This window comes from Podarcis raffonei, chromosome 2 (genome assembly GCF_027172205.1).
Source record: "Podarcis raffonei isolate rPodRaf1 chromosome 2, rPodRaf1.pri, whole genome shotgun sequence".
NCBI lineage: Eukaryota > Metazoa > Chordata > Lepidosauria > Squamata > Lacertidae > Podarcis > Podarcis raffonei.
Genome location: NC_070603.1, coordinates 95,369,163 through 95,382,687, shown reverse-complemented (window position 1 = coordinate 95,382,687; position 13,525 = coordinate 95,369,163). Strand labels below are relative to the sequence as shown.

At 41.3% G+C, this 13,525-nt stretch overlaps 1 protein-coding gene across 2 annotated transcripts in view; it reads right to left on the bottom strand.

Moving 5' to 3' along the window:
• CNTN3 (contactin 3) overlaps window positions 1-13,525 on the bottom strand; it is a 122,757-nt gene that overhangs the window by 18,295 nt on the left and 90,937 nt on the right. For both annotated transcript variants that reach the window (XM_053378171.1, XM_053378172.1), the window contains 3 exons: window positions 9,032-9,159; window positions 8,019-8,194; window positions 338-455 (listed from right to left, as the gene is read on the bottom strand). In XM_053378171.1, coding sequence (XP_053234146.1) covers window positions 338-455; window positions 8,019-8,194; window positions 9,032-9,159 — 422 coding nt within the window. The remainder of the gene's footprint in view (window positions 1-337; window positions 456-8,018; window positions 8,195-9,031; window positions 9,160-13,525) is intronic.

Here is a 13,525-nt window from a genome sequence, read left to right as displayed (position 1 = left end):
GAAGTAGGAGGAACATCTCAGAAACCTATGGGAAGCTGGAAAGAAACATTCAGAAACTATCTCCCACCACTGCTAATTTAGCACTTTCTGACAGGGACTTCAACCAGAGTTCCAGCATACAGTCTCTCTCTTTCTGTCACTACTGCTGGTCCTGATAGATCTCAATGTACATATTGAACCAGCAGGAAATCAACATGGCAAAAAAGGAACACTTTCTTGAGGTTTGCAAGGCAGTGTCTGACACTTTAGATACAACAACAGAACTCTCAGACTCAATCTGGAAACACCCTAAGATGTGTTTACTTACGCCTAGGTAAGTAAGTAGCATCGCTCATACCTCGAACTATGAGATCTGCTGCAGATGACACACTATCCACTTCCGTCTTCACCATGCACACGTATTTTCCACTGTGTTTCAGTTGGATATTCCTAATCATTAAGTCTCCCGATGCACTCTGTTCAGATAAATATATGCATTTAAAACTTATATTCAGTTAGCTTGCTTGTTCTTGGTTCAACAGCATTTGGATTTTTTCAGGTAAAGAGAGAAAGAGAGGAAGCTGCCTGGTGCTGAGTCAGATCATTAGTCCATCTAGTTCACTACTGTTGACACGAGACTGGCAGCAGCTCACCAGAATTTCATGCAGGAGCCCATCTCAGCCCTAACTGAAAATGTCAGGGGCTGAACCTGCAACCTTTTGCATGACAGCATGTGCTGTACGCACTGAGCTGCAACCTGTCCCCAAGAGGAAGAAACCAGCTTTGAAGTAACACTTCTATCAATAATTGCTTGCATGGAATGCAGTCTGTCTACTGTGCACTAGCATGTGCATGCACAACAGAGATAGAACAGAATATGACAGAGGAAGATGAAATTCTTTTCAGTAGCTAGATTTGCTTCCCTGGGGAATTTTGAGAAAGCTGTAGGGGAATAATAAAAAGGTGCCCTTTAAATTTAGATGAATAAAAGAACTGGGATTGTGGATGTGACCTGACTTCCTTTATGAACTGATCTGGACCCTGCAATCATCATCTGAAGCTCTTCTTCATGCGCCTCCTCCACAAGAGGTCCAGAGGGCAGCAACACAACAATGGGGGCTTTTTTGCTATGGCTCCCCGCTTGTGGAATGCTCTCCCCAGGGATGCTCGCCTGGCGCCTTCATTCCACATCTTTAGGCGCTAGGTGAAAACGTTCCTCTTCAACCAGGCCTTTGGCTGTTTAACATTCTATGGCCTTTTAAATGTGTTTGTTGGAGGGGTGTTGTTGGTTTGTTTTTGTTTTATTGTGTATTTTGTGTTCTCATTTAGTATTTGTATTTTGTGGTGAACTGCCCTGTGATCCTCAAATGAAGGGAAGCATAGAAAGTTAATAATAAAAATAATAAATAAAAATGTCAAGTACAAATGTAAGATGCTAAAAGCAAGCATACAACAAAACAACTCCAGCCCCAGATTGGATTCTAAGTAAGGGTCAAAGGGTCCTAGATGTAAAGGGAGGAACTTTCATTTTAGTGGAAGAAACTCTGTCTAAAGATACTATGGGACTTTGAATTGGGAGTCCTGGTAGCCAAACTCTGGCTTCTTTCTGTCTGTGCAAGTAAGGCAAAAGACAGAGGAGTAAGTACGGAAGGCCAGGCCTCTGCTGCTGGTTGCCACCATGTACTATGGGCACAAAACACCTGTCACCTGCCATGCCCAGTCTGAGCCTTGTTAACTACATAACCAGCCAAGTTATCCATGGGGATAATGGGTCTCTTATTATCCCAGGTCTTTGCTTCTTCTCTTTAGCCTGAACAATTTAACCTTCTGCCTGCCATCTGACTCTGATATCATCTATGCCCCCAATTACTAGCTGAAACCAGCATCCAGCCCCAAATTGGGCAGACAGGTGCGCAGCAAATATAAAACTGACCTTATAAAAAAAAAGAAGCCAAATGACTTGAGTACTCATTGTTCTATCAAGATGTTTGTAATGAGGATCTCCTTAAAAAGAAAGCAGCTCTTAGAAGCATTAAAAATTCCAGTTCCAGTGACAGAAGGCTGACAAGTGGTTCTCTCTCTCTCTCTGTCTCATTTTTCAAACTTGCAAAACTTTATCTTCCCGAAGCACAAATGTCTACTGTGACTTCACACTTCAAGACATCACACTTTATATGACCCTTAACAATGCATCAGTGTCAGATAGACACTTGTGTGTTTCTGTCAAATAAAATCATCTCACACTGTGCATGTATGCGTCTACAGGAAACCACCAGTAATTTATTTTGATTGTTCACAATCTATAACACCAACAATAAATAATGAAAGAAACAAAGAATAACAACTAAACAGAGGACAGGAGTTAGGCAAGCATTTTCTTTTCTAAGGCTACAAAAACAGCAGTGCATAAGAACCAAAAATCAATCCCGTTAAGAGAGAGAGAGAGAGAGAGAGAGAGAGAGAGAGAGAGAGAAGATAACAGGACGACCCACTGAGAGTTTCTTAAGCACGAAGCCATGTTCATAAGAAAAAGAAATGCTGACTTTGTTGCAAAGAGTTTATTGGGTCTTTTTTGGATGGAGATTTCTCGTTTGTGGTGGGATGGCTGGGTAAGAGTTTTTATGAACCAATGGAAAGAGGGAATGTTAATGATTGTGCTTCTTTATATTGCAGGAAAGTTTTTGCGTTTTGGGGATGGTGTGTGCACGCTATGTGTGCTGCATTCATGTGTGGTGTGCATGCATGCATGTTCATCCACACACCTTGTCCACGTTTTGGCCCCACTCACCACTTACATAAGGACCTTGGAACACTGGCAATCAGGAAACACAACCCTCAGGCTCAAAAAAGTTCCCTAGATATGGTTTAGATGCTTTATTTTCCTTCTGTTTCCCTTATGATCTCAATCAGCAGCACTTTAATCTTTTGATTAAATTATTTTCAGTGGCCTTTGCTTTCCAAAAATGCAAAGTCACGTCTTATCTAAAAGAAAGTGTCTTAAACCAAATGTAATATTCTCCTTGCCAGTTTTTTGAAGTGACTAGCTTAATTGAAAACTTAAGTACCTGGTAATGATTGACTATTTCTATGTTTAATACAAGCTGGAATATCTGTAAAAAGTGTTGTATACAATTAATGGGAAAGAGTGTGATGTTTGGTGTAAAAAACTGCGGCTCAAAATTCTTCCAGAGAGCACAACATATAAATTCACACAACAGTGAGAACTGACAGTGTAAAGCAAGCCTCAAGGCTAAGACACCCACATTCACCCTTTCCAGTGCGGTAATTTATTTGCTGAAATAAATCTTGCACTAAGTATAAATTTGCCTGTGGGATTGTCAAACTCTCTATATAAGCTTGTGCACCTCTCCGATGACAAGTTTGAATAGACAAAACAATGCTGTATCTAATCACGGCGAACAATATCATGTTGGCAAGAGAGAGAGTGAAAGTTGAATTCCAATATTACTCATTCACCGTATCACCAAGGATGTGCTACCAAAGCCGTAGCATTTTGTGTAACTCAGTATTGGGTATTGTGAAAGCACTACAAAAATGGTGCAGCAACATGCTCTCAAACTGCCAATGTTTCTTGGAATTCTGGCAGTCGGAGAGATTTCATTCACTTTCAGCCAGTGAAATTAGATATGTGTTGCTGTGGTCAAGTCACAATGACAGGAAGGTCACCTTCCCTGACCGGCACTACGCTGACTCTTGAAACAGAAATCACCATCAGTCTGGGAGGTATTAAAACCAGTAACCACATTGTAACCACTTCTAATACTGATGTCTACCCAGTTTCAGCTGATATTAGGCTTTCTGACACAGTGATATACTGGCAGCCTGTTGACAGTTCAGAAGCTGTGTGCATCATCTGTCAAGAGAATGGTAAGGCAATTTTTGTTTAATCCTTACTTGCTTGGACATCTGGGGTGGTGGTGGTGGTGGTGGAGACTAGGTTACTACACACCAGGCAAAATGTAATATTTAAGGACTATACATATCTGTCTGCATGCATGTGTGCTCTCTAGCCTGTCTCGTGTGTGCTTTTCTGAAGAAGTGTCACCTCAATTAGCATACGCTATCAAAGACCATCTGTAGTTCACTCCCACAGTACTGGAGAAATCTGGGCAAAACTTCTAATTTTAATCCCCTGCTTTTAAAGAAATGAGCTCACCTCAGCTTGGAAAGGAAGTACACCTGTGCATAAGTTGGACTGGATTTAACTAGTTACAAATGTTCCAGAGTAGACATATAAATGAATAAAGCTCTGGAGTAGGGCTATGTGATATTAGGTTTTCAACATCGCGGTGCATCACCAGCAAAACATCACAGTATGACAATAAACCACAATGTTGAAATAAGCTGGCAAGGCGCTGGGAGAAACTGTCTCATGGTGGGACCTGAGGCACTTTCAGCCCAGCATCTGGCGCGCTGGGGGCAATGCACACAAGTAGGAGCAGGATCGGGGCTGCTCAAAGCCCCTGCGCCACCTGAAGGCAGCCAGACGGAACAGGGGAAGGTGGAAGCAGCCCAGCAGCTGCATCTGAGAGCTCCTGTACAGCTTCTGATGCAGCTGCTGGGCTGCCTCAGCCTTGCCAGGCGGTGCTCCTTTAAACTTCTCCATTGAGGGGAACGCAGCCGGGAACCCCTCAATGGAAAAGTGTGACAGAGCCTGCACCCCCCCCCCAGCTGAGCAGACCCGATCCAGCTTCTGCTCCCGTGCAAGCAGGAGCTGGGTTCGGGCTCCCTCAGCTGGGAAGCAGGAGTACTTGTAGCAGAGCTCCCTGCGCAGTTGGCTTGTGCAAACTGATGGTGGGTTGGAGGCTCCATAAAACTGCTTGGCTGAGACAAGGGCAGTGGCGTGCTCCTCAGCCAAGCAGTTTAAAGAAGTGGAGGAACCAGCTGTATCTCCCTCTGCCAGTATGAGGGGCAGACCATGGTGGCGGTTTCACTCAGTGGTATATTGCTGGTGAAACTGCCACTGCTTGAGTCCTTCTGCCTCCAGCACCGGCAGATTTTTTTCCTCCAGTGCTAGTGTGCTGAAGGAAAGAGGACTCAGAAGCAGCAGCCGTTTCACCAGCGATATACTGCTGAGTGAAGCTGTCACTGTGGTCTGCCCATCAAAGCTGTCCTGGGTGATATACTGATATATTGCCCAGGTCTACTGTGTAGTGGAATTCCACGTCACCCTCTACCAATCAGTCTGTTTGCAAAAGCATTGCAGCTTGCTAGGTGAAACGATCCCCCTTCCCTTTCCCCCCTGTTTTTGGGGTTCACTTGACTCCCCAAGAGTCAATTTCAGAGAGTGTATGTGTATGTGTGCAAAGCCCTGTTGCGCAAGCGAAAGTCCTTGCGCAGGGTTTGTTAGACCCTGTGGGCCCATAGTGCAACCCATTCACTTTCCTATATCTTTATTTCAGAGGTGGTGTGGAAGTTGAAATACAGTGGGGCTTAGAAGCTGGGATAACACGTTCAACTTGCTAAGTTTCTGCCACATGTCAAGCAGCGATCACTTGATCTGTCTTTATGTCTAAGCGTCCAAGCTTCTCAGTAGCTTCTCTCTCTTTGAAATTCCAGCCCTCTTTCCCTCAACAGCTTCATGGCATACGTGCTCTGAAAAGCTACCCGGCTCTCAAGCAATGCAGTTCTAAAAGTCAAGGAGGCAGCGCTGGCTAGAACTGAAAGCCTAGCGTAATAGGATGTGGTGACACAAGCTGATCCCAAGACTTCTTCTTTTGGCTTGAAAAGACCTGCAGTACTAGTTGCAGAAGATGGGAGCTGCATCTCAGGTGCTAGAAACCAGGGTGAGAAGTTTAATTAGGCAGGAGACAGTAAGCTGTGTCTCATTCTGAAAGAACACTCACTGTCTCAGCCCCTGTCAGCTAATCGTTAAGACGTCACCCTTTAAAATAAAAGCTGAATAAAACAATTCTAACAAACGATGCTTAACACTGGGGTAGGACACCCGGCCACCTGAACAGAGGCCAGGTTTTGTTTGAAATGGTCTAAGTTAGGTATGATGGTAATGTGATTTCCCTGCCCCTCCCCGCCTCCCAGTTCTTCAAGGCCTCAAGAGGTGCTGTGCTGGAGAGGTTTCCAAAACCTCTGCTTTGTTTGTTTGTTTTAAAAGAGGTGGGAGGGAATTGACTGCTGGCAGACTGGAAGTGAAAAAAGTTGGCCCATGCACGTATGTGGAACACTACATGCCGTGCTTTGGATTCCTGCCATTAGCAATTAGTGGAATAAAGCTGTATAGTACCAACATTGCATTTTAAAACAATCCAGTCTTATAATTAGATATAACTTCATTATAATTTTAGTCTTTTTTATTTGAAAAAAAGGAAAAACGATAGTTTCATTATAACAAGAGGAGAGTTCATTCTTGACTGCTGTTTTACCTGGGAGTGAGGCTACCGTTGGTGCCACAGTGTGGCCAGAAAGTTTATTTTTATTTTTAAAAAACAATTTTTATTGATTTTCTTTTCTGATAACAACTATCCAATATCATTACTTAACATTCATTTTCCAATTTCCCCCCTCCCTGTGACTTCCCCCAACTTCTGGTTTATTACATCAAATGTTGCATTCTGCTGTTTGTACATAATACTATGTTATCACCTGTTATATTTCTTGTTCTCTGTAAATAAAATTGTAAATGTTTATTTAAATCTTGCCGAGTCCAATTTTTTTTGTTTTTGTTTCTGCAAATAAGTTGTAAAAGTGTGGCCAGAGAGTTTAAATCTCCCTGCTCCTTTTCCCACTGCCCCAATTTGGATTGCCCCCCAGCTGAATGTAGCAAAAGAAAAGCAGAAAAAAGCATAATGTTTAGTAAGGGGGAGGGGGAGACACGATCATGTGATTCATGTCAGGTCCAATTTAGTCTTAAATTTTATAGGGGAATATAGCGCACAATTCCATGGGTAATTGGACTCTCTTATTTATTCATAAAATTATTTATGAATTTGCATTTTGATCCAAAAGCACACCAGCCAAGCAACACACAATTCAAAAACTGCAATTTAAAGCAATATTAGGAGGAACAGATTAGGAACAAGAAAAATGCACATTTAAAGAGAAAGGGCAGAATTAAAAGCTACAAAGAACAAGTATTAATAGCTTGCCTAAAACTAAAGAAGAAGCCATTCTAACCTTCCTAGGGAGGGAGTTCCACAGCTGGTATATCACTGGCAAAGCCCCTGCCCAATGTTCTCTGCAATCAGCCTCACTTTGGCTGCATTTTCTTGTCATGCTAAGCCATGGCTTGGCACAAATGTGCTGGTTCCCAAGGAGGAGATTGCACCTTCTCAGGCATTTTTAGGCCACTTACTGTGCTATCTTAACCCAGGATTGTGGTTTAAGGTCCCTCTTCCTCAAACATGATTTGTAGCCAAGGATTACCCCAAGGTTATAGGTTGTGATTAAGAAGATAGCTTACCTATGATCCCTTAGCTGTGGTCCTGGGCTAATCTAAAAACTTGGAGAGGAACATAGTGGGTGTGAGCAACTATTAAGGAGGCAGAACATTCAGGAAATAGTGACAAGCCATATTCTGGTTTACTGTGACATGAAAACCGGACCTTTGTGGCAGAGCCGCCAAAGCAGATCATAAACTACAAGAAGGTTTTTATGGTAGGAGTCATCCTAGACATAACAGGAGCAGCTATATCTTCCAGGGACGGGAGGTGTTATGTTCAAACCCCCAAAAGGGTATATAAATGAGTGGAGCAAAATAATATCTGGGCAAAATGGATGGGCTATTGCAAAAGAGAATATGTAAATTCAATCCACTTGTAAGTACATTTCTACAACTAATAAAAAGGTGAGATTTATTTTGCAGAAATTCCTCTACCGTGGAATCCATTAATAATATGCAGCAAACCCCACACTATCATTAGCAGTTTAATGGTTATGTATTGTTTTTGTCGTTAAAAAGCTACAAACGTACTAAGTTTAGTAAAATCATGTTTTGCCCTTTCCAGATGACCAGTATAGTTAACGATAACAACCAGAAGATAAATAAATACTTTACAACTTACCCCACCTACTCTCTCAAAATGAGATGCGTCTTTTCTGAAGTCAGTCAATGCGCTGTTAAAATACCATGTAAAACTAATGTCCAGCAGTGGATCGTGTTGAACTTGACAGGGCAAGATAACACTTTCCCCTACTGAAACATCCATGTTTGAAGGTGCCAGAGTTATCCGAGTTGGTTCTGTGAAGAACAGGAAGAGTCAGTTTCAGCTGTCTGAATTACTGTTCTACTTTCCTGCATAGTTGTGTTTTTTTTAAAGTATAATTTTGTATACAACACACACACAAAACTGAGTCAAAGACTTAAGTACAGTTTCCCTGCCTCAAAGATTTTCCAAACTCCAATCAAGCATCTTTCAGGAATGTTAGGAAACATCTCAAAAGTAGAGAGGAAATCTGATGAAACCGGAAACTGTGCAAAATCTGCCTTTGAAACAAGGATGCACTGTGAAAAAATATAGGCATAAGCATACTGCAGAATTAAAAACCTAAGAGAGGATTGAGGATTGAGAATGACAACCAGAGGATATGGAATGCACTCTTTTATGTATTATGAAAAAGCATTTCAAATCTCCAGTACTGTCCTTGACACAAACCCAATTTTCCTTTCTTTTTTTTTGTAATGGAATTGTCATATATATTTTTAAAGCAAAAATTAGTTCCATTTCAAAACTGTAAACCTGTTCCCTCTCCACAAATGCATGGTCAAGTATAGACTAAGATTAAGGCAACAGAGATTTCATATGGCTGTCCATGGAGACTATCAGAAAGTTTCATAGAAAAAGCTGAAACGTCACCGTATAAAAAACTCTGAAAGATAGAGCATTCAATATAAACAGTCTAATATATAAAACCATTTTCCTATGAGCTTAGCAAGAGCACTGATTACATATTTCACATGAATTGTGCATGCAGTACTAATTGAAAGTAAACTGAAAATATAAAACTGGAATGTCTGTTTCACAAATTTCTCAGTTCATACAATTTGCTACTGATAGACAATTAGCTATCTAATTACCTGTAACTAATAAGCTAGTTGAACTACTAGCTTTTCCAAACTGGTTCTCTGCCAGGCAAGTATAACTTCCAGCATCTGATTTACTCACATTAGCTATTCGGAGGCCTCCATCTTTTAATAGTGAAATTCTAAAAATAAGAGAGATGGGGGATAAAAGAGTGTAGCTTTGCAAAGAGAAATATGTGTATTCTTTAAATGCTTTAATTGCAACACATACACACACAGCTCCCTAATGTTCTTAAGAGAAAGTGAAATAATACATTCTATTCCAACCTCCTCTGGCTACAGAGTAAGAAAATTATGTGGCAGCTTCATCAACCCTACATTTACAAGCCTTGGAGATGCTGTGCCTATGTGAAGTGAAAACACAGCAAAACAGCAACCCAAAACCTTTAAAATTCTCCAACTATTGAAAAAGTTATAAAGAGAGGAGCAGTCCAGGTCAGCCTTTCTCAACATGCACTACAACTCCTATTGTAGTGGAATGGTCAGGGGTCAGGGATGATGAGAATTGAAGTTCAAGAACAGCTGGGGACCCAAAGCTGAGAAAGGCTGGTCTCGATAATAGGAATTTCAGATGATGTATTCTGGACTGTACTAGTGAGTAGAGCTTCCTGAACAAACTAAATAAACTCCTGGATTAGTGTTCTTTAGAGCCACCTTCTAGTGCCCTCCAGGTCTTGTTGGACAGCAACAAAAGTCATCCTTTCCAAGGGAGAGCACACTTATACTCAGGTCCCACTACTGGGCTTCCCACTGGCATCTACTTAAACACAGTGAGAAAAGAGTGCTGGACGAAAAGGAACAGCAAGGCTCTTCTTATGTTCTTATTCCTGACCATTGACCATGCTGGCTGGGCTAATGGGAGCTGAGTCCATCAACTTCTGGGATACTTTACAGAGTCAGAAAAGACCACTATCACAGGATTGTTCCACACAGGAAAGGGAAAGGCTTTGCACACAGTGGCTATGAGTCGGTAATGGATATTACTATAAAGCTACAGAGGAGAAGGATTTTTATTTTTATTTTTTGAAAGAAGGTAAGACTGTCAAGGGAGGAAGAGGCATCAGAGAAATCAAGGGAGGAAATGAAGGGAAATTAAAGCCCCCAATTTATGGCATATTCCAGTTTGGAATAATCATAGCATACAATAACTGGATATATAAGTATGCTGGACAAAGCAACTGTGCGGCACTGAACAGGGAGCACCGGGCCCCTTTGTCTTGTTAACTGCAGAATACTTTACAAGCAGCAGTCAGATACATATATTCAAGAAGGGAAAACGTTATGTATAAGGTGTATGATGAATGCACAATCCTCTAAAAGGTGAATGAAATGGTAATGCAAGCCGAAAATATATGACTTCAAAAATTAGTTTAAATTTTGTCCTTTTAGCTCTATCTTGCAGCAACAAAAAACATTAAAATTAATCACTCCTCCGAGAAAATAATAATTATGTAACCCTTTAGTATGGATGAGTTCAAGCTGGGAGTTGCTTTTAGAAGAGCAATGGCATGAGATAATACTTCCTCAGCTCATTTCCATCTCTGCTTTACAGTGTTTACCCAATGGTGGAACAGAAAGTTCTTGAAAAGAGCTCCAGAATAATAAAGGGAGCTTAAGGGGTTTTGGATTTATTATTTCTAACATTTATATCTTGCTGTTCCTCTAAGGACCTCATGGCAGAGTGCAGAGCTCTCCCCCATCCTAGTTTATCATTTTCAGATAGTGACTGGCCCCAGCTCTCATCCAGCACTCAGCTGCACCATGCAGGTTTGTAAGAAAGCAATAAATTCAGGCTACAAATGGATGCAATAGGAAAGCACATACTTCAGCCATGCTGCATGCTGCAAGAGTGCCTTCACAACAAGCAGAGACTGGTTCAGAGTCTTTGCTGGCTTCTTCACTGGACTACTACTGCCTCCTCTAGCTGTGTTCCCCCTCCAGTGTTTTGAGGCCCTATGCCTCTAAGTACCAGTTGCTGGAAATCACATGTAGGGAGAGGGCTGTTAGACTCACATCCTGCTTATGAGCTTCCCATAGGCATCTGGTCGCCCAGTTTGGGAACAGAATGCTAGGCTAAAGGATGAAGTGGTAGTGGAGGAAGCCGCAGTAGTGGGGAGTGAATGGGATAAAACCATTAAAAGCACTATATACAGTGGTTCCTCGCTTTTCGAACGTCTCCGTTGACAAACATTTCAGTTTTTGAACGCTGTAAATCCGGAAGTAAATGCTTCGGTTTTTGAACTCACCTCAGAAGTTGAACATTCTGTACAGTCATACCTCGGGATAAATATTGCGCTCCGTAGCGACCCGGAAGTAATGGAGTGCGTTACTTCCGGGTTTCGCCGCTCGCGCATGCGGAGATGGTCAAAATGACGTCAAGCGCATGCGCAGAAGCGACGAAATGCGACCTGCGCACGCACAAATGTGTCTTACGTTCAATTCATGATGCAAACGGGGCTCTGGAATGGATCCCATTCACATCCTGAGGTACCACTGTATTGAGTTTTCTGTATTGAGTTTTCCGTTTTGAGGCTTCCATATTGAGTTTTCGGTTTTCAAATGTTTTGGAACTCGAACGGTCTTCCAGAATGGATTATGTTTGAAAACTGAGGTACCACTGTATTACACTTTCCAGACTAATGCACAGATTCAACCAAAGCTAGAACCAGTATGAGTCCCACTAGTGCAAAAGGGCTTCCCTGCTCTTCTCCCCTTGCACAGGTCTAGGGGGTTGTGAGAATGCCCAGAACAATAAGTGGTGGAAGAGGGGGAGATTGTATGGCAACCAGAAACGTTTGCAATGATGGAGTGGTCTCCTTAGTGCTACTTTGAATTCCACCCCAAATTTATATTAAGTATTCTTCTTTTCCTTCCAGATGAATTGATTAAAATTTGGAAAAAAACAGATAAACTCTACCTCTCATGCTGCTAGTTAGCTATCTGTGCATTAAATCTGTGCCACAAATTTGTCTTTGCTCTCAAGGGCACCTCTGAAAGCTGCTTATGAATGGAACTGAAAAATGACTGAAGCACCACAGATTATAGCAGTATGTGGTTGGTTGGTGCTATACAGTCTCAAATTCCATTTTCAGAGGATTCTAGTGGTTCACATCTATCGGCTTTGCCACATCAATGCAAAACAATGTTGACAGCAGCACTGAGTTGGCACAGAAAGAAGACCTGGCATATTACACCAATGCCTATTGTTTAATTAAAATAAACAATGTAGAGTACTTTGAGGTACTTGGAAGTCAAACACGTGTCTGAGTTGATAATGTATGTTTCAACTGCCTATATTTAAGTATCACCCTTTTTGATATACACAAAGTAAATTGATGGCAGAAAGAATGTATTCTAAAAAAGGCCTTTATTAGCAAAGAAACCCGCCACAAGCCAGCTATCTAAGCTGATTTTCAAAGAAGACATTGACATATCTGCTATCAACAACCCTTCCTGCTTGAAAGAGAAGCCAGTCCAATTGTAAATGTTTGATGACTTTAGAGAGAAAATAACCCACATAGTCTAATATGGCACTCATTTAAAAATGACTGGAAATGGCCTAGTTTTTATGCTTCACTTATAAGTGAAAGACATGGATTACAGTACGGTTCTCTTTTTATCAATACTCTACTGAAATGTCTAGTACCTAAAGAGCTCTGCCTATTCTTTCAGATATTATATTTCAATTTTAAGCAGCTATAAGTCGACTGTTGGTAGACTTTGAAGGGGGTACAAACACTGATGAAACTGTAATAAATGCTTAACATTTGCAGAAAGTTGAACTGCGGCCTCACTAACTACCAGATCAAAATGCCTCTCCTCCCCCGTAATAACATGCTTATCAAGTATACAGGCACATCAGCAAACAAACATAATCGGAAATCTTTCTCCCTTTCTTTCAGAAGGAACAGATTTTCAATATGAACCTTCCTAAATAATTATAGCAGGATGGCTGAAATAAATATGGGACCAAAATATCAATGGTTCCTAAAGATCCTTTATTTAAGCTAAAGTTTATGGATTTGAACATATGCTGTCATGTTAGCTGCAATGGGACGAAACAAAACATGTTTAATCAAATTGTTCCAGTTTAACTGGGATGTCAATGAGGCACCATGAATAATTGCTTATATCTGTTTGATATGTAAGAACATTTGGGAAGATGGATGAAATCAACTCAGAAGACAGCAGAAATGACTTTTATAATACAGTCGTACCTTGGAAGTCGAATGGAATCTGTTCTGGAAGTCCATTCGACTTCCAAAATGTTTGGAAACCAAAGGATGGCTTCTGATTGGCTGCAGGAAGCTCCTGCAGCCAATCGGAAGCAGCATCAGATGTTCGGCAAAAAAACTGGAACACTCACTTCTGGGTTTCAATTGTTCAGGAGACGAAACGTATGAGTACCAAGGCATTCAACAACCAAGGTACGACTGTATAAGAAATCAAAGAGTAACATACTGATGCTCAAAAGTAATTGGCTTTTTT